This window comes from Homalodisca vitripennis, chromosome 5 (assembly GCF_021130785.1).
Source record: "Homalodisca vitripennis isolate AUS2020 chromosome 5, UT_GWSS_2.1, whole genome shotgun sequence".
NCBI classification, from domain to species: Eukaryota; Metazoa; Arthropoda; class Insecta; order Hemiptera; family Cicadellidae; genus Homalodisca; species Homalodisca vitripennis.
In genome coordinates this window covers 66,192,911-66,215,364 of record NC_060211.1, presented here as the reverse complement: position 1 = coordinate 66,215,364, position 22,454 = coordinate 66,192,911, and the positions used below count along the sequence as shown (strand labels likewise).

The following is a 22,454-nucleotide window of genomic DNA, read 5'->3' as shown; positions in this document are numbered from 1 at the left end:
TATCATTAAAAACAAATTAGAAAATAAACGTTTTTATGATTTTTAGTAACTAACTTTAACATACTTTACACAAAATATTATAGTGCTTTTTACATAAATAAAAATTGTCATGCATGAATCTATAATTAAAATAAAATAAAGGCACATATTGAGGTAATGTTTTAAAAAATTTTTCTAGACGTTTACTTAAACTTCTTGTTTTGTAGTAAACTCATACTTTTTTTATTCAGTGCACACCATTTACAATAAATTAAACGTAGGCCTACTGCACAATTGATAAATAATTCAAACAACCTTCATATTGACGTTCAAGTTCCTCATCCTCGCACAAACTATGAGTCAGCAAATGATTTTTTCACATGGGAAATAATTACGTCTTGCACACTTCCATCACTATCACTGATGCTAGAATTGCACTCGTAATCACTGTCTAAGTCTAATAACAAACCAACAACAGAAACCGCAGTTTTTTTTACATCCATTACATTCAATTTTACAACTAAACAAGAACAAACAAGTCATAATCTCGCATTTAGCAGCTGACAAACAATGATGAAATGTTCCAACAAACAGGTGGTCATTTTCAGTACTGCCAGTAAAAGAATAAAATGAAATGTATTATCTTCTTAGTAAAGAACCCAGTAGAGCATGGCAACGATATCTGTTGGATATTTTCAGAACTACAACCGCTTATAACAATAATGAGTAAACAATAAACATAGACAACGTAACCAATGTGTGGTTTAACACTTAGTCTGGGCTGTTTTGCGTGTAACTAACGCGTATGCCTTCCCCAATGGGTGACATCTCGCCCTCTTTGTAGTGTTATACATCCTTGTCAGAGTTGAATGACTCCATACCAAAGTAATCCCTAATGTTGAGACAAGAGATGAACTGAAAACATTTATAAAAGAGAGGCTGATCCCATTTTTAGCTCTACTTTGCTGTGTACAAAGAACCTATCAAACAGAGTAAAAAAGATTGATAACAGAACAGGGTCGACAGTACAATGAGCACAGTTGGAATAAGGTGTATTGTCATAACACATGCTAGAGTACTAACAACATATTGCAGTGCTGCCACATGAAATATTTTTCAATAAATGTTACCAACTCCAGATAAACTAGGTTCTGTTCTGCTTCATTTTACATCATTATTAATATTTTAAGAGTGCCTTTAGAAATGGTAGGAAAGATGTAATATGACATTTAAATTCGGTCAATTTGTTGTAATGGGATACGTGTTGAAAATTTTTGCTCAGAGTGGATTATGGTCAAAACGATAGCAATTTGAATGATAAATATAAAATTATGTACTTGAGCGTAATAGGAAAGGAATATAGGGAAAGAGTATATAGTGAGTTTGAATTCTACGATAAATAAGCATAATGTCAATAGTATTTGATAACGTACAGGGTGTATCAAAACTCTCATTACAAGATTTAGGATATCAATCTATTGGTGTATCTCATTTTGTTCCTAGTCTTCTGTACGTAAGGGGTTTTTATATAAAAGGTCATTATTTTACCAACTAATAAACCAACTTTAACCAAATTGTAGTAAACTCTATGTTGACAGGATGTATCAATAAAAAAATTCAATCAAATTTTAATAATTAGGACCTTTTAATTATTTAAACAAAATTACTGTATCTAAAAAATTTCTAATTTTACAAAAAAGTGGGGATAGTAACATTTTGTAGAAAATTTATTAACAAATTAACTGATATTTCAATGGTTGAAATTAGATAAAAAATAAATCACTTATTGCAAAGTTTAATCACGTTCATGTATGTTCATTTTCAAGTTTCTTCACCAATAAAGTTGAACAATGGAACAAATAACAGCCAACATACTCTTTTGAATGTATTAATTAATGTGTTACAGTCAAACCAACATAATAAAACCAGAACGCCGAACTGTCAAGGAACAAAACGATCTGAATAGCAAAAGCGGTGTGTACCATCAGAACCTCTATCAGCACCTGGACAAGCTCAGCAACCCTCTCATAGCAAAAAAGTTGGAAACAACAGAGCTATAGAAATAGGTTCTTTACTTTTTTTAAGCTTCCTTTGATCTCTTCTAGATTTTAGAACCTGTTTAGTACATTCCTGTCATTTGTGTAATTTATACCCAATGCTGTAATGTTTGTTTGTTTGTGTGAACTTTAAAATTTTATTAGCTAGATACTGTACGTATAAAAGTTATCCTCCATAAGAAATATGTGATGAAAAACTTATTCACTTCTGAAATTAGTAAAACAAGATTAATAGATAATTGCATCATTCAAGACATGCTAAAAGATGCTGCTAAGAAAAATTTAGTGGACATCAGTTTGATTGGTTGCTATACATTTAATGTTTTTTGGTTGTGGAAAACTCTCATATTTGGTAGGGATACTGGAAAGTATTGAAAGTTTCCAGTTTTAAGAAAAACAAACTTTGGCAAAGTTGTGTCTTAGTTTGGAGGAAATTATTCTAACAGACTTAAAATGTTTTTTTCCTGTAAATGTGTGCTATAAAATGAAACTAAAAGGACACTTGCAATAACTACTAATGTCTCTTACAAAAATGTACACATGACAAAATTGGATATGTCACATCTCCTCCTACTTTTACAAATGTTGATCAACTTGGAGTAAGTTATAACCTAATGAACGTGGAGTTATTTATGTGCTTGTATATTTAAATCTTAAATTGTTTTAAAATCATTAAACACATCTTTACCTTTTTTAAAGTGTCATGTCCTGAAATATTTTGAGTAAATTCAATTTGTACTGTAGTTACAAAAAATCACTGTTCACACACACAAAAAATTGAATCCAAAACTCTGAAATTATATTTATATAAAGATATATTTGATGCTTAGATAAAAAAAACCAATTTTGTTTGAGTCTCCAATGTTTATTCACTCTTTTTCCATTTTCCTTTCTTTACTAAATATTTATAAATTGTTTATATGATATGACGTATTTCTTATTTATACATATCATACAACTAATGTTAATTTTGATATTTTAGCCAACATAGTAAATTATTTATTATTTTGAAAATAAGAGTTTAAAGTACAAATAATGTATTACAGTAAAAATAACTTCATTGATTTATAAAGGTTCAATTAAGTTTTGTTAATGTGAAATTCACATGTAAAATTTTAATACAAATCAAAGTTGATTAAAAAATGTAAACTAATTATGTACTATTATACTAATAAACAAGTACTAGCCAATAGCAAATAGTTTGTTAATTGCAATTTGAGTCTTAACAGTAGTATATAAAGTTGGTTTTAAACATAAGTACTGTACTGAACCTAACGTAAATTATGTATTGATTTAGATTAGGTGTCTAATTTCTATATTTATCTGTGATCAGAGAAATCTATTCTCTATTATTATTATTAAATATCGTATAAAGTGTGCAATGTATGTAAATATTAGTGTTTATTTTTAGCATATTATTGTGTTTAATTTACAACGAAAGTATGTGCTTAAGAGCTTTATAAAATATAATTAGTGTAAGTGATAATATCGAGTGTTTCATGAAAATTTGTGTGTATTTTTATACTTGAAGCTTATATATTTTTTGTATTTAATAAATATAATTATTGTAAATATTTTATGAAAATAAACTTTGCCTAAATATTGTTTTCTGATTTCCTTATGTTTTACAGACATAATTATCAATAAATTATCAATCTGATACTCTTATATCAGGTGTATAAAAATTATTCTCCTATCTTACCTTTTCGAATAGTTGAGAGTTTTTAATGTTCCCTTTGATGACATGTAATAACATTATTTGAGGATATTTTTGAAGGACTTAAAAATTACCATCTCTCTCTAAAAATGAGAATGGTGAGTATACATTGTAATATTTTAAAATGGAACAGCCCATTGAGTAATATACCTCATATTAACACGTTCACGACGACGTGCGTCACCGGTGACACACGCTGCTTCGTTCAGAATGCCGGCGTGTGTCACCGGTGACGCACTCTATAGGTTACAACTGGGCGGAGTGTGGCACGGGTGACGCACTATCGCTATACGTTGTTATGATGAATTGTTAACTTACGCCAGAGTTTAAGGCCATGTTTTATGTTCAACGCCTATCATAATAATGTTTGTTTTAATAAATACGGTTAAAATAAAAGTTAGCATGGTGTTTTCTCATATATAAAAGTGATTGTGGTTGGGAGGTAAAAATGTACGTAAAGTCTCAGTAGTATTAATAAAAATGTGTATAATAACCAATCACACTGTTGACAAAACTATGAAGAAAACAACTACAACATTTTATGTTTGATATATAAAATTACATATGTTTCGCATTGTAACATTCAAGGCACATGGTAGGTTCATTTGGGCACCCACTGCAATAAGTTACAACCCGCTTAGAGTTTTTTCGTGCTTCTTTTGCTCCCCTTTCACTGCTCATTTTCTCGTAGCACGGCAGGCATCGTTTTCGTGATGATCGTGCTGGTCCTGGTCTCTGCAAAAATTTGTGGTTCTGTGATGGTCTCCACCGAACAGGTTGCTGAGGTGCTGCGGCTGGTGCTATAAGTGACTTTACCAGTGATTCTCTGAAATGTAACATTTCTATTTTTTTCTGCCGATGTTCGTTGAATATTACATAAGCGTTGACCACACATGTACCCAACAGAAGCTCGATTGCTACCTTCTTGTACCATTTTGTACTTTTTCTTAGAGACGTGTAGTATGCAGACATTTGGTCAGAATAATCTACACCTTTCTTTGCAGCATTATAAGCAAGTACAGCTGATGGTTTCCGTACTTCCTCACCTCTTCGGTTGCGCCTTCCTGTTGGTATAAGGTTATCGACATCTTCTGGACGAGTGCTCACCATCAGAACTCTTCGTTTGTCTTTCCAACTAATTACTTTAACCCCAAACTCATTCTCTTTCGCATGCACATTCCCTTTCCTTATTTTTTCAGCACACAACTCTTTGGGATTACCTCGTCGATATTGTCTCAGTGTTCCACATACATAGGTTTTCTTGCTTAGTAATTGTTCAGCAAGAGGAACACTGTTGTAGAAATTATCGCAAAATAAGGTACGGCCACTATTCAGCAAATCTTCCATCAAATGTATCACAACTTTTTGTGCATGACCAACGTTGGCCGTATCATCACTTTTTTCCTGCATATACTTTGACTTTTTGTGTGTAGCCAGATGTTGTGCATATTTTGTAAAGTTTTATTCCATATTTATGGGATTTTTGAGGGTTATACTGGCGGAAGATCAGTCTTCCCCTCCAAGGCACCATCGACTCGTCAATGACGACTTCTTCCCCAGGAACATATATGTTTTTGAACAAAGTGTTCAGTAAATTGGTTAGCTCCTTTATTTTAGAGAGCCTAGGTTCAACTGTATCAACAACATCATTGTTGTTAAAATGAAGGCACTTTAAAATACTCTCGAACCTGTCCCTGTTCATTGTATTTTTTGATCAGGTCTTTTTTGTAAATATCTTTACATGACCAGTATAATCTCATGTGGGGTAAAGGACACATACCCATTATCATAACAATACCTAAGAACTGCCTTATTTGGTGTCTGTCAACTGGAAGCCAGTGACGCATCATAGACCTTCGGCTTACATCGTTATTGGTCAAAAACTGATCTGCAAACTTGTTTGTTTCCGTCACAATAAGGTCCAGTACATCGCTATTTAGAAACTGTTCAAAAACCAACATAGGATCAGAAACATCAACATTGAGCTGTAAGCCAGATATTCCAGTAAATGGAAACTGCCTAACAGTTTCTGTGCATTCTCCCCAAACTCTTACAATCTCAGTTTGTCGTTGAGGCCTATTATTGGGGTGATGATCATTTTGTAGATTATTTTCAGCATGTAAATTATTTACAATCTGGTGGGGGGGCTGAGGATTAGCTACAATGTCAATGTTTACAAGCTGTTGATTACTTACAGGTAGCGGGTTATCTTCCACATCACTCATATCACCTACAGATTCTGCCCTGCTGTCGTCAGAGCAGATAGACGAAGGTACATATTCGCTTCCTGAGTACTCAAAATCACTTAGTTCACTTATATCAAAATCGTCCAAAGCGTTCTCAATGTCACTGTCATCCATCTCCCAAGCTAAGATTCAAATTGCACAATAACTACTAATATACACAATATAAAAACACCACAATAGTAGCACTGAGCTAATTGTGATAAACAGAACACAAGCTGTCGTGAAGACGTAAGAGAACAGAGCAGCCGCAAGCGAGTGACTAGGTTAGCTTGATGATTGCGCGGAAGAGAACAACAACAAGTAAAAAACGCGGGAAAGTAGTGATGTGGCTCGCCACCCGCCAGCTGATCGTAGCATAGAGTAGGTTAGGTTCAGTAAAACTGTGTGTCACCGGTGACACACGACGCCCATTGAAGCGAAGGGCAATGTATAGGCGTCGTGTGCCACCGGTGACACACTGGTTTTAACTTATTCATATACATTCTATCATTGTTTTTCAACCTAAAATGCATTATTTATGCATTATAGAATGGTTTTATAGAAAACAACGTTTACGCCTATTTTGAAGATTTTGTGTTATATATGAATGCTCAATATGTAACAACACGTAAAATTGCCGTCGTCGTGAACGTGTTAATTCTTTAGAGGCCTGTGCTGGAGGCTGCTGCCCTGAACACCTGGCACTACCCATAATTTACCAAGACCTATTTGTACACTTGTACAATGCTTTTACACTTCGCTCTGTATTGCCTTTAGATTTTATGTAAATAAAATGATCTTTTGCTTTTATATAGCACTTTAGATTGGCTATCGATTAGCATAAATTAAAAGTGCATTATGTATATAATGTATTTGGTAATTGCAAAGAAATGTAGGTAATTCTGAGCAGTTACTTGGTCAACCCCAAACTTTTTAATATATTACTATGATAATCTAGAGATGTATGTGAAATAAAAAAAAAAAACATAATTTAGGCCCCGGAAAGTTAACGTAAATGAAAAATAATACTGAAATGAGCAGAATATTGATCCAAAGGAACAATGTTTTTCTTAAATTTCGAGATACAAATTAATTAGTTGTTATCGAGTTGATACGAGTGCCTCCGGCCATCAGCGCGGGTGCGTTGCAAAACGCCGTGTTCGTACAAAAAACGTTTTAATTTTTCTTGATCTTCACTTGAAACCGTGAAACTATTGTAAGTAACGTGTTCTCACACCCATCACGTAAAAAAGGATTATTGAAGGAACCACTAGCCATAACGGTACTGTCACAACTGGCCTTCCCGCAAGCCACTGTTATCGCGTTGACTTTGAACCTTCTTATCACTTGGCAACCTGTAGGACGGCCTTGCAGGGCTTGAATTATATGTTTCTTGCTTTCTCAGAACATCCTTATGACCGTAGTAAAATATAAAAAAGTTTGGGCTTGCCCAAGTAATTGCTCAGAATTACCGAAATGTATAATTATAAAATAATCACTTGAGACCAATATATCTGTTAAAAATATTTTTACTCATTGGGAATATTTTTAATTGTTAAAGTGGTTATGTCTTACAGCATTACGAAATTACAGAAATTTTTTAAAGTAGAATGACAAGAAATTCTTGTAATAAGCATGAAGTACAAAAAAAGGACTAGCATAACTAAAAACCTACAGCTGTGTCAAGGTCATTAGTGGTACCAACTTTAAAATTGATAAGGTAGTTATTTACTTCAAAACAAACTTTAAAAGATTGTAAATAAAGTTTAAAATAATATTTTTCTTAAACGGTTCATCAATCAGAAGTTGTCTGTTTTACCTTGAACCTTGGTGGTCTGGTCAATTAGGACGTTGGTATCCAAAGAATTAAAAGTAAAAAAAAAAGGTAAAGAATGTCTTATTTTATCAGGCGAATGTTAGGGCTAAGAAGCCCTCTCTAACACAACCTGGGGACCAACGGGGGTCTTTTTCGTTTAAGGGCCAGCACCTTACAAACATACTATACCTGATTGACATTTAATCGTTTTTTTTGGTTTTTATTAGTTCGTAGGGCAGTAGTCCAGGTACTAATTATAGTATAAACTCATCTTATCTTATCAGTGATAAACGCGCGCCGCTTATCTTTTGCCTGTAATGAAACCTGTGTTAGTTCTGAGTTTTGAGAGAGTGGTGAGTTGATCTGGGCTTGGACTTTGCAAGCTCGAGTTAATTTTTTTTTCTAAAAGAGCAAGCAGCGCAAAGCGCTGCGCAGCGGGCAAGCATCGCGTGATCTGAGTTTTGAATAGGCAGGATAAGGTCTTTTGTGCTGGCCCTTAAACGAAAAAGACCTACCAACGGCTTAAAGGTAACTTCCGAACCACCACCAATGGCCGGGTAGGCGGCCCGCTTGCAAGGACAGGATCGCTCAGCGGTCATCGATCCAAACAGCGGCCACGCTCGACGTTGCTTGATCTGGTTATCTTGCGATAACCGCCGTACCCGCTGCACTGCGCCATTGGCAAAAGTCTTGATGAATAAAAATAAAAAAACAATAAGGTACATCCCGAGTACTTTTCTTAATAGTAGCTAATATTTTAACAAAGGTAAAATTCTAACTATAGTTAGATGCTATATTTGATGAAGTCAACTTTGGAACAGATTGGTAAAAAATTGGTTTGTTGTATTTTTGTGACATTGGGATTAATTTTGCTTCATGAAGATTCATAATTTTAGATTTTAATCAGTGGATCGTGCTATTTAAAAATGTTTACTTGCACCATGCCCTCATTTTGGGAAAGTGGGGAGTAATTAAAAAACTGTCAGAAACATTTAGGTAATGTTGTTACATGTTCCCAATACAGTGATTATTGAAACTGTCAAAAACTCAAAAGATACCGTGGATTCCACCAAACTTTCAAGACATCCATCATACACTTGTATTAAAGTCAATGAATACAGAACAATTTCAATGAGTGAATAAGAGGTATAGCCTTGTTGACAATACAAGATTGATCTTTCTTAACAAGTTTCATGAATAGCCCAATATGTCAACCAAGGGTGTCCTACAGTTTTACATGGAGTCATCTTCGCAACATCCATTCACCACTTTAAAATGTTCTGGGCACCCTCCAAAGGGTACACGTCACCAAAAGAGTTGGTGGCAAGAACCAATAAGTTCGTTAGACATATGGAATTTTTTCACTACAACATAACCTCAAACCATTCTCAATACATTTTTCCCTGTCCTGGATAACAGGACCACGTTTAACTATGTAACTCAGTCTAAACTGTGTACTAACTAAATAACTACTAATTGTGGAGTGAAATATCAAACCATTACAATTAATTGTGACCAAACAATCATTTTAATTAAAGCTTTCCAAAAATCATGTAATCAGTTCATTAATTTAAACTGATCAAAACAAGTACTAACTTCGGATAAAATGTGGCATCCAGAAACGTGTTATTTCTGCAGGTATTGGTGTTAGACGTTAAGTTAGTATTCAATTAGAACAATAGGTTTTCCTTACATTATAAAATATTCATTCCAGCATTGTGAAAGCTTAGGAACTTCATAAATAATGCAGTAAATTGTTTCTCTAACAAGGTAACTTCACTTTATTCTTCAGTGGCTAAAAGCAACTTTTCTCTCCAAATAATTAATGGATTTACACTGTTAAAGTTTCAAGCCTTTGTCAATTGTTTACTTACTTTTTATAAGTGAATGTTCCTTTGCCCTTAGGAAGCTGTTATTTATTTTACCTTCATTATATAAAAAAGTCTCTTACAGCACCATTAAAAGCAAAGTAGATTTCGTATGTGACTTTCATCTCAAAATATTTTAAAAGATATTGCACAACACTGATTTTTTTTAACAACTCTTTAATGGTTTGCTTACTATTATACTCATAAACGCCTTCAAACAAGTAAAACCTCCATAATTGTGAAACTTTACAACATTTAATTATTTTAACCATATTAAGAAATTTCTGAAAACATGGACTTAGTTTGATTGCACTCAGTTATAAATTGTGTTAGTAAATATAACCACTTATGTCAAAACGTTATTATATACTTATGAAAAATGTGTTACTATAACAGTCTGGAAACCTTTCAAGATATTAAAAAATTGAATAAACAACAGTAGCCTAGTTGTAAATGAATTGATACTTATCAAACCCTTAATTTTATATTATTTAAAATTTAGGGTCTTTGTAACCCTTTAAGTTTAGTTTATCTTCAGCCACAATGAAAACCTAGCAGTTCACAAGATGCTCATTACATAAAATAAATGTTTAACCTGTATTATAGGTTTAAACTTTTTCTCGAGTTGCTCTGAATATGAACAAAACAAAACTTCTTGTTTTGTTTTTCAATAATACTTTCTGTTGATTACGTCATGTTCTTAAAAATATGGGTGGGCCCGGGCCCACCCGCTAAAGCCGCCACTGGATGAGGGGAATATGATAAGGCCCTTACCTCTCACAAATAGTCTACCCCTCTCGCGGCTCGAGCGAGAACTAGCTCGGCTCTTCAAAGTCCACTCTCCACTGATAGAGACAATACAAATTCGGTTAAATATACTGACTGTAACAGTATGAAGTTTGGCGTGAACAGTACCACGTGATATGTACCTGTGAATGTAGGAAGGGTAGTTAGTGACATATGCATCCGCGGTTCGCGCCAGGGTCGGCGAAACGTTTACTACGTAGTTCACCAATTTGGCATCCATCTTGCACCATCATGCTAACCACTATAATAATTATAACTACATGTCACGTAAACGCAATATGGTACAACTAAACGTATTATACCATTAATAATAGTTAACTATTAATTTAAATTAGAAATTAAATTATACTACTAATAATAATAAATTAAAACAAAAATTCACTTGCTCCGTCGGGACTTGATCCAGGATCTCTCACTTGTCGGGCGAGCGTGCTACCATTAAACCACATGGCTCTTACTTTTTTACGATTTAATTATTTTGTAATTGACCGTTTATATCACATATGTGTTCAAATAACCAAATTAAGACATGATCGGAAGACCATATAGGCCTAACTACCAAACGACACACACCTACTACTACTAGTATACAACGCACACAGCCTACTCTTTATAATTCAATCTTTATTGAAATTAAATTAAGCTATTGCTGATTATACACATGCAATAAATGAAAACAAACTTACCTTTGAAGAATCTTGCCAACTTAATATTTATGTATCTCTAAAGTTATGTCATTTACTATTGTAAATTAAGTATAACAATGCATAAACCTAAGTTATACATTTGTATGGCCAAACACAGTCAAATTTTAAGTTTCTTTATTATATAAAATTAAAAATAATTTTCCACTATATGTGAACTTTATTAAGAATTTGCGTAGATAATTTTAAATAAATTTATAAACATTTTGTTTTCTAATGCGACAAACAAATAACGACTAAATTATGTGTTTTGTGCAGGCTCGGCTAATATACAAACTAACAATACTGTTACATTAGAATTAACTTAAACTTTAATATTAACAATAATGAATGTACTCAGCATGTGTTCAGGATCTCAACAACTTGAAACATATGTGTTTGTCAGGTCTCAACTTAGCTAGCAGACTAACTTAGATTGCTTGTGCCTGGCTCAGTGGTTTGTCCTCCTATCATACAGTATGATATTCTATCCATCTGATCAGGATCTCAGCAAGTTTGACATTCGTGTATTTGTCAGGTCTCACCTCAACAGCCTAACTTAGATTAGCAGATTAACTTAGATTGGTTGGGCCTTACTCAGTAGTTTATACGTCCACCAATCAGCTGGAAAGTCGGACGTGCGAATCGTTAGAGAATTTGACGACACTGTTGATCAGGCCCTATCCAATAAGAAATAGTTGCGTCTGAGATAAATATCACTGATAAAAGTATGGCTACCTACTGCGATATGGACCTTTAAGCAGCTGTATTTATATACTGTGTCTCATCGTCAAATATACCTCTTACAATTCGCGTAAATTACATTTCCACAGTACGTGGGTGAAGAGCCATATACATACAAACATCCTCCGTCGGCTGTGTTCTGTCGGTAGAACAAGGTATCCTTGGTTACCAAGCAGAGTTTTTGGGTCAACTAGGTGAATATTCTTTAACGATACTTGTTTATCCTAAAATCCTGTACGTCTTTGCCTAAGGCTATTTTTTATCTAGATAATTAGAATAATAATAACAATAAAATTTAATTCAATTCATTATTCACGACAAAAGAAACAATATGCCGAATTGTTTTGCACTTATCCTCTTGAGAATAATAATAATAGTTATTGTTACAATGGTAACAATATAAATATAAATGTCACAATAAAAACTAAAGTTTAAAATACAATGAACTGTTAAATATAATAGTTTTTATGGAATAAATAAATAATAGAATATTTAGATTATTATAATATTCACAGTAACTTTATTATAAATATTTAATCGTAATAATAATAATAATAGATAAGAATATAACATTATTTTTAAAATTATAAACATGGGTCAAAATAAAATATCCATAACAAACAAGAAGGCAGTAAAAAACTACAGTAAACTGAATAACAACATATAAATATGTACAATATTAGTAAATTATAAGGTTGGTGCTGGCAGCTGATAACTCTAAAAGTATGTAAACATAAAAAAATATCATTCAAACTTTAGTAGCATTAAGGGTTCTTATATATATTTTTGTTTAAGATGGGGCCGCTTTGTTTTCATCAGTGTTTGTGTGGGAGTTTATTACGAAACGTAATCACCGTTTCAGAGGGAGCGCCTCGTACCATTGGATTCTGTGTTGAGTCTCTCTCAATGCGTCTCAACCTTTTGTATAAGCTGAAACCTAGTTACGCCATTAAAATCGGCAGTAAAGATAGATTTCGTCCTTGTATAGGCATGGTACGGTGAGACTATTTGAGACTTTAAAGGTTATTGAAGGATCTAGTTAATCTGATGGTTGTATAATTTTAAACAGCATAATACAATAAATTGTGTCATATTTCCAACATTTAATTTAAGAATGCAGACATTTCTTCAGCTTCTTCAAAAGTCTAAATCCAAATAAATGCTTTTTTATTAACTATGTACCGAATTTTTCTTGGTAAAAGATGCAAAGTCATACTAACTCATGATACTTATTAAGTGAAATAAAGAAATTTTATTTAAACATTTTAAATTAATCCAAATCAGTTTGTCGTAAAATACCACATACAAAGCGCGGAACGGCGGACCGTTACCAGTTTAAAACAAGTAAAAATAAAGTATAATATATTTTTAACGAATTTGTGGAAAATTATATTCCACAACAGCTAAAAATTTCTAAGAAATCATTGTTTTTTGCATGAGCATAGGCCTACATTTGTCACACAGTTATTCTCCCTATTTCTAAATCTTTCTATTTTTCCAAAAGTATTGAATGTATAATAATAATAAATTAAAAAAATAATACGGGCTTAAATAATTACTACAAAATTAATAAAATTCTACAACTTTTGTCCCTTTTTAGGAAGTTATTAAGTTACTTGTCAAAATCCATCAATCGTAAATATTTTAAAGTAATAACCAAGTGCTGTAGATGGAGCTTATATTGGTCACTGTTAAATTACATGAAAAACGTAAAACCAATATTTAAAACTTTAATTTGTTTTGTGAGGCCTTTCAATAGCGAGGCTATCATCTTCAGACACATCACAAAAGTGTGTGTCTTTTGTGATGTGTCTGAAGATGATAGCCTCGCTATTGAAAGGCCTCACAAAACAAATTAAAGTTTTAAATATTGGTTTTACGTTTTTCATGAAATTTTATAACCAAATGTTATAATTAAATTTGCCTGAGTAAAATGATAAGAATTATAATTTGTTAGAATAAAATATATATATTATTTCAGATGTATTATTTCATCGCGTTCGGTGATTCCTTAGTCGAGTTGGTTCAAACTGAATAATCAAGTAACCTTATCAGAATATAGATTACTTAAATTTCAATCATTCGAATAAGATATCAACAAAAAAGAATATTATTTTGTTTATAAAATACACATACTGTATTGAACCAAACAGATAAAAGTAACAAAACAAAAACAACATTAAATTACAACGCATTTTCATAAACATACAATTTAGTATACGGTATGTCCTACTCTTAGATTTTGGTAGAAGTGTCTACCACAGTTAGGCAACAGCGAATGAAATAAAGGATTTAAAAATCCTACAATCGTCAAACTAAAGGTTTTATAGTTTCCTTTTTTAGTTACTACTAGCAGTGTTGACATTTTACATTAACCAAAGTCACTAACAAACAACTAAAGCCAATAAAAATATATAAAAATAAGAATGATTTAAAAACATTGTGCTGTATAATAATAATCATTTTGTAATCTATGAATAATAAATTTGCTTTATTAAAAGAAGAATTGGCAACAAAGCAATGAAATTTTACCTGCTATTTTTTCATTGATTGCAATATAAAAACGGGCAATCGGTCTAAGCCATCATGTGGGTTTTAATTAAGGACTGTTTTGCTGAATTTCTGAACTCTAACCTTTCTAGTTTTCCTGTTGTAGTTGGTCATCAACATTAGAACATAAAATTTAAAAAAAATAGTATCATTAACATTATAACACATTTCATCTACGATTAAAGTATTTAAATTAGTAAAATTGTCTATTTTTATTAAATTAAAAGCATTTTTTCAGACACGATTGCACTGACCTTAGTACTTTCATATATCCATGCTGCTGTCATTCAACGTAGTAAACTCAGTGGAAACCAAATGAAGAGGTAACAGTGTGTGAGTGCTACCGAAATACCTTCCTTAGAGTTTTTTTGGGCATAATATTACCAGCTCCGTAACCGTTATTCTAGCAAACTCACTGGTTAACATCTAGTTAACAATTATTTAGATATTACATTGAAGAGTTTAATATAAGAACGAGCTGTATCTCAGCATTCAGGTAAGAATGACTGACTACAGCTTCCAAAATATATTAACAAGCGTAACAACTAGTCGTACTGTCGTACGTTCAGGCGTCGTAGTATATGAAGAAAATGTCAAATTATATAAAGGTATTACACGTAGTTGAGGGTACGAGATTGTTTGTAAAATAACGTTACATTTGTTGCTCATTTTTAATTTAGTTTTTAAACAAATTAACCTTACAAGGAATCGATTTATAAATAAAATGTCATGGGGAAAATTGTAAAAGATTCTTTATTTATATTTTAAACTTCATTAATTGTTCAGTACTAAAATAGAGAAAACATTAACACCGCATTCTAACAGCTCTAATCTAAACTAACCCAGCCAGTGACCTGGTGGACAAGAACTAAACTGGCAGCAATATTGTTCGCCTGGTGGTCATTGACAGAATAATTTTTTCATTACATCAAAATATTTGTTGGTTGTGACCTGTAGTTCTTCAGCCTGAGTATGGGGCAAGTTATAATGTAATATTCATGCTTTATCTAATTACTGTGTTTTAAATAATTCATTTATAGATAAAATTTACATAAACATAGCCAGGTCGGACTTGCTGTACGGTCTTGCCATCAAATCTTCTAAAATCATGTTAATAAAATCATGTTGTAAAACAATACGAAAGAACCATTAACCCACTAAGAGAATAAAACATCAAATGAACCTTCTTTGGAGGGTTTCAGTGACTAACATTATCAGGATATGAAGTGTATTATACTATAGGCAATTTTACACTTTTATGTTTGTGTGGGGGGGTTTTGTCTGACACAGTTAGCAATGTGATAAGCTGGTGAACAGTATTATATTATATTTGATGTTGTATGGATAATAATTATAGTGATCTTATGCTGAACATTGTTTATTTATCTCAGTAAAATTTGCGTTGTATTGATATGTACATTTATTGTTAATATATGTAATAGTGATGTATATAATTAAAATCAGAACGTCGCATTTTTTCTATCCTCTACGATTTGATTGAAACATGTTGAAATTTTATAAGAACACCAAAAAAATACAGGTAAAACAAAGTTAAGACAGTGTAGCGTTTTTAAAGGTAAATTGGTTTTTTTATTAAAACTTAAATTAAATGAAATTTTTGGGAAAGAAATATTGAGATTTGATTTGAACTAGATTGTGAAAAGTTAGGATAAATACGAATATGGAATCCTTTGGCAAGTTAGTGCTGGTAACTTTAAATTATTAGGAAGGCGGTTCACTGCCTTGTATTGATGAAAACTTGTCTTGGGTACTGCAGTTACGTCAGATCTGAGAGGGCTATTGTTTCTCAAGTTGGATACGGCTGGGCCAATGAGATTTCTATGAGAAGGGGGTAGAAGGGGAACTATAAAAACTGCCAGCTCATAATTTTCAGCGCCTTTTGGTAATTATCGTGAATTAGTTGATGACAGTGCGCACCACGTTTCTAAATTGTTTCGCGATGGATTTTGAGGTAAGCACCAAATTTATTGTACGTTATATTGAAATAGTCTTCCAGATCTGATATTAAATTAATTTTGTTGTCTTTTTTATAGGAAAAATTAAATTTATTGAAACCTCAGAGCAATCTGCATAACTGATTCTTGATGAACAATAAAGCACAATAGAATCAAACAAGTTACATTTGGTTCAAACTTGCAAAAAAAGTGAATAAAAATTGAACTTAGTTAATAACTTTTGATTGAATTTTGGAATTTTCGTAATTTATTAATATTTAATTTGATTTTTTATAGTGAATGTTTTTATTGAAAATTAATTGAACATTAATAATTGTGTGAGAGAGTTGTATCTGAATTGCAAAGACTTGAGAGTTAAGGACAACTAGTGGAAAGAGAAGGTTGTTTTTTTATTTTTGGATTTTGATTGAACTTAGAAGTGAACATTTTTATTTTTAGATATATCCAAGTGGTATTTGATTTTTATTCGAAAACTTTATTATTTTTTTCAGAAGAGAGCTCTGATTTTTAATTTGATATATTTGACTGAAGTTTTTATTTCTTGCCAAAGGACCTTTTTAATATTATTAATGGTTTTATCAATTCTTTTTTGGAAAATAGAGAGTGATGAAATTCTGAAGCATTGAACTAATTAATTTGTCATTTTAAATAAATCCATTACTTTTTTTTAGAACTGTGATTTTTATTTTAGACAAACCAGATAATATTTAATAGTTAAAAAAATTAGTGATAAATTTTACTGAATATTTACTCGAAGCTTACTAATCAATAATATTTTATATCGTCTTGGACGTCTGATTGATAATTTTATTCATACTATTCTGGAATATTAATATCTATAATACAAGTCGTTATAGACAGTTAAAAATATAAATTTTATGGGATTGGCTTAAGAAGCGACACAATTATGTCCTATATATAGGTATGGCTAGAATTAAAAGGTGAGATTAACAAAGTGAGTTAGTGAGTTAATTAAAGGTCTCTGTAAGCTGAACTTGAAATTTAAAAAATAATCGTCAAACAAAAGGCATTGTACTTTCATTTCTTTGCTACTACTAGTACTGTTGACACTTAACATTAACCAAAGTCACTAATATACAACTACAGCCAACTAAAATATATAAAATTAAGCATGATTTTAAAACATTTTGCTATATAATCACACAGAGCACAAAAAAAATAGCTGTCGTTCCATCTTTTGTTTTAATATCACAGGTGGAAAGTTACACTTTTAGAATGCTTAAAGCTATTCATTTTGGCGATCTGGTGACGGAAAGGTTCGTATAATTGTTAGCCTATAGCAAAGCAATGTGAGATGTGTAGTGGTCATAATATCTCATTACAATAACAAAATAACTCCTACCAATGGCCCTCAGGCGCACTGTATGGCTAGTTCAGTTCCTCTCCACCAGGTTACAGGCTGAGTCAGTTTGCACTGTGACGGGTAGGTGCGCCTTTGTTGTACTCTCGTTCTCAGTGCTAAACAATCATCTTTAATAAAAATAAAAATTAGAACGTTTAATACAATATTTTACATAATATTATCTTTTATAATTTAGTGCTCAGCAGAATAATGTGTTTGTGGTACAATAGTAATAGCAATAGACCAACAAAAGTAACATTATTTGCATTTGTTCTCGTTCACAGATTAAACTCATGTTATCTTTATAAACGGTGTCGTTTGTTACAAAGTTGAAGAATGAAGAAGGGTGTTGATCCAATCGTGCCACTAATTTTGAAAGCTGTAAGCAGTCATTCTTACTTGAATGCTGCGATACAGCTCATTACATTAATCGCTTTTATATTGCATTATCTAATTATTTGTTATCCAGATTGATATTCCATCGGCTTACTTTGATAGGACTTTCAGTTTCTGACCTGGTAATATTTGGCACTGATAACCTCCAAAAAATACTTTCTTTGTTCTCATAGGACTTGTTTTTTGTGTGTATCAACTTGTTTTGATAAATGATTAGTACTAAGAGAAGAAAGCTATGCTGGCAACACTCACACTGTTACCTCTACTGTTGGAGTCCACTGAGTACTATGGTGATGAATTCATGACGAGTCGCTGGTATATATGAAAGTATTGAGATTAGCGAAAATTTGTCTCTGAATTAATGCACAAAGTACACTATAAAAATACACGAAAGCTGCGCTATAATAAACGGTTCCCACGACAAGCTAATTACCTTTATATAGCCTACGGTGTGTGTTAAAAGTATGGATACGCTCTGTTCAGTTAACACTACGTTTCAAGATCTGCAATCTGATCTCTTCTTCAAGTAAATAACTAACATAACACATAATAATAAACTAGATTAAAATAAGTAAAGTAGTAACGCTGTGGTATGATTGGTTCCTTTTAACCTAGTTTGTTGCAAAATCTTTTTCGAGGAGTTATAGGCCTCTAATAATAACATTCATTTCTATAAAATTCATTAACATGAGAATCAGGTTCAATGTGTATCTTAAATGATTCACACAGTTCCTCATTGTTGGTTCTATCTGTTTCATTACTTTTATTTGCTTTTGTTACCTTCTATCTTAATTACAATGTTCCAGGCACATGATGTAGAACTGTTATCACTGATATATCGACATCATTCTACAAACCTAACCTATTGGTCAAACTGTATTTCCTTTGTAGCTGTTTGTTATATTGGATAATTTATTACCTAATTTCCTTTAAAAATGAAATAAGAGCACATCTGCTTGCAAGTTAAAGAGGATATACCTGTGATCCGATAATGAGGCCTCTTCGCTTACGTGCCACTTATCAAACCATTCCAAGTATTCCTTGTGTGCAGATTGTTATGTCAATAACTTCTTGTCTAATTCGTGTTGCGAACGTAGGGCGGTTACCTTTATTACATATAAATAGGTCCCTACTTGTAATTGTAAAAGTGCCTCACCTCTAGGGTTAGTGTTGGTGCTGCCCCATCCAGCAGAGTGATGGGCGTTGGCGTCACAACCTAGAAGAAGTTGTTGACGTCTGGCTTGTGCTTCTTCCACCAGGAGCTCTAGGTCTCTTGATGGAGGGAGTTCCCTGGCATCAATATGGCAAGTATACGGAGCCTACAATTGTGCTCTGCACTATACCTCCATTCTTCCAGGTCAGTGTGCCCACAGTGAGATCTCTGGAGCAGAATTCGTTGAGGGTTAGAAAATCCAAGCCTCTCCTCAACAGGATGCAGGTTCTGACATTCCTTAGAGAGGTACAGTAAATTAACTTACCTTTGGTTTCATTTAGGCCCGCCACTCTCCCTTGGTGAAGCCATGGTTCTTGAATCAGTGCCAGATCAAATCCCTCCTGGAGGAAGAACTGGCAGAAGGCTGCCGAGGCAGCCCTACTGTGCTGGAGGTTGATTTGTAGAACTCGTGGCATTGTCCTTGACTGTCGAGGAGACAATTGAGACCTGCCAGAGTCCTAAGTTGGCTCTACAGTTGGAAGCCTTCACAGCCTTGTAGCAGACCTCGTCCAGGAAGCAGACGAATCCGTAACCTTTCGGGTCTGGCTTGGATGGAAGGATTTTCCACTCGTTTACATTCAGGTTGGGGTTCTGCTTATTGAACATCTCAAGTACCTTTTCAGGTGTCTTCTTCAGAAGCTTCGGGTGAGCTCTGAAAAAACACCCTGGTGGACCTCAAGATGTCCTTACGCAGACCCACTCTCAGAGAGATATCATCTCCCAGAGGTTTTATTCTTTGGATAACTTCTTCCAGCCAACGTTTGGTGTGTTCGTTGATGCAGGAAGCAATTAAAACACCTTTCTCTAGGTAGGTGCCCGCAAACGATGGAACGGAAACCATCCTCCAGGGGTTGGATTTCTTCCATAATTGCGTCCTCGATGGCTTCTCCGTTGCTCTGCACTAAGCTTCGCTTCCGGGTAGCCTTCGAGGGCTATGGCCATTTTTAAATCGCTGCGACCTCTCTGTAGGTAGCCTTGGGTGTGCTACCAGAGGCCTCGGGATCGTGGGCTTCGGGCTTTTGGGTTTCCCTCCTAGCCTTCTTTGCGGGTCCCTCAGCGGAGGGCGGGGTGACCGAGGTGCCTCTGGGGCGTTTGGCCGACCCCACCCCCGCCTTGGTACCCGCAGTTGGGCCCGGAGTTGAGACCTCCTGCCGTTCGGGATTCTTTTTCTTCTTCTTTTTCCCCCTCCTCCACTTGGAAGGGTCAAAAGCTTCACCCTTTTCAAGAAGTTTAGCCTTTAGTGCTTCTCTTCTTTGAGCAGTGGTGAGATTGGGCCTCTTCATTCTGAGGTTTGCCGAGTTGCTCTGTGGCATCATCCAGCGTACCTGTAGACATGGGAGTGCTTGGGCTGTTTGAGGAGCTGATCTTCTATATCTTGAAGGGATTTTGCTACCTCAGCGCTTGTACTGCCTTCCTCAGATAAAGCCTTGCCATGTATGGGAGCTTCAGTGTGCAATGGAACCTCCTGTGTTCCTAAGGCACTTTGTTGAGGAGAAGGTAGGGATGTTGGCATAACAACCTCTTGAGTTGTGTTGCCAGGTGGTGGTATGTGCGAGGTAGCTTCAGGAGCTACCTCAGCAGGAAGAGGTAGGTTAGAAACAGCTTCAGGAGCTGTTTCAAGGGTTGGTTTGTTTTGTTTTTTGTTTTTATTTCTTTCCATGTTGTTCCCACGAGAAGCTAGGGGAATGGGAGGTCCGCCCAGACAGAGCCCCGCATGCCTGGGTAAGCTTGCTTTTAAACTGGAGGGTCGCCGGTGTCCAGAGTCCGCATAGTTATAGACTGGTTTGCCACCAGCCATTCAGCCCTGGCCTACGCTGTTCCACCGTGGCTTTGGCCCCTAGTGGGGGAGAAATGAAAAGGGAAACTAGATCGACTAAGAGTTGAGGAAACTTTACCTCAGATAGAAGAGAGTGAAGAAAGAGGAGATAGGCTGACACATAGAGAAGTGTACCAGCCATAGGCCTCCAGAACAAGAAGAGAAGGGGATCTGGAGCATTAGCTAGGGTACCTCGGGGTCGCCACTCACCCGTACGGCCTTGAAAGTAAGACCGCCCCTGAGGGAATTAAATCTGTTAGTAGCAACGGTAACATGATTCTCTGCAAAAGTTGTGCAATCTCGATGAAAGCCAATCATTATGCCCACACCATGTAGAGACAAAACAGTGAACTACATAAGTGTACATTATTTTCCATAAAGAACGGCATTACATTAGGTTCACAACAGATTAACTCGTCAGCGGATCTTTTTAAAGTCATAAGTCAGCAAAAGCCGTAAAGGGGTTATGTGGGCCAACAAGTAAAAATTTATTTACTTTTAAATACAATGATTAGGCTATGTGATTTACTTTTTCTTATGTACATATTTTTCTCACAGCTTCAATTTTCTCATAACATTTGGTCAATGAAATTTCCCTGTAAGTTTCTAATTTTTGAGTAATTAACTGTTAAATTTTATAAGCTCAGCGTGTGTTTATGTACACAGCCTTCTTAGTGTACAATACTAAAATAACTACAATAGTGAAAAACTTACTTATTTAATGAAATAAAAAATAAACAAATGTAATACCAGCTATTATTATTCTTCGGTTTGGGAACCATTGTAATGTAATCAGGGTTAACAGTAGTACGTGAATAAAACAAATAAATTAAAATTTAATTACACAGCATTTTATACTCTTCTTTGAAAAATACTGGAGAGATACAAACCAATTCTCACCTGCGTCATGAACCACTCCGGCCTTTCTGGTTGGTTTGTCTTCTTGTTGCCGCAGAAATGATAAATGAAACGTTTTCGTAGAGGTTTCAACATCAACGTGACTGGGAGGGAGAGTGGGGGAAAGTTCCCCAACAGTGAGGAAGTAACAGCTGGAGTAGTCAACTCTGGAGGAAGCTGGATTTCGAGCAGATGTTTGACTATGAGCTGGAACCGGTTCATACAATCTGGTGGTGGTGTCGTGAGTACAGTGCTGCTGACTACAGGCCAGCCTGCAGTCTTCAACACTTCCTCCAACTGTGCTGAAAACCTATCTTTCCAACACATTATGCCAGTGATGAAGCGTG

General features: G+C 34.3%; 1 protein-coding gene across 1 annotated transcript in view; it reads left to right on the top strand.

Annotated features, from left to right (window-relative positions):
* LOC124363495 (cadherin-23-like) overlaps positions 1-2,079 on the top strand; it is a 34,142-nt gene extending 32,063 nt beyond the window's left edge. Inside the window, 1 exon segment of the mRNA XM_046818744.1 lies at positions 1,886-2,079. Coding sequence (XP_046674700.1) covers positions 1,886-2,039 — 154 coding nt within the window. The 3' untranslated portion in view covers positions 2,040-2,079.
* The last annotated feature ends 20,375 nt before the right edge of the window (positions 2,080-22,454 follow it).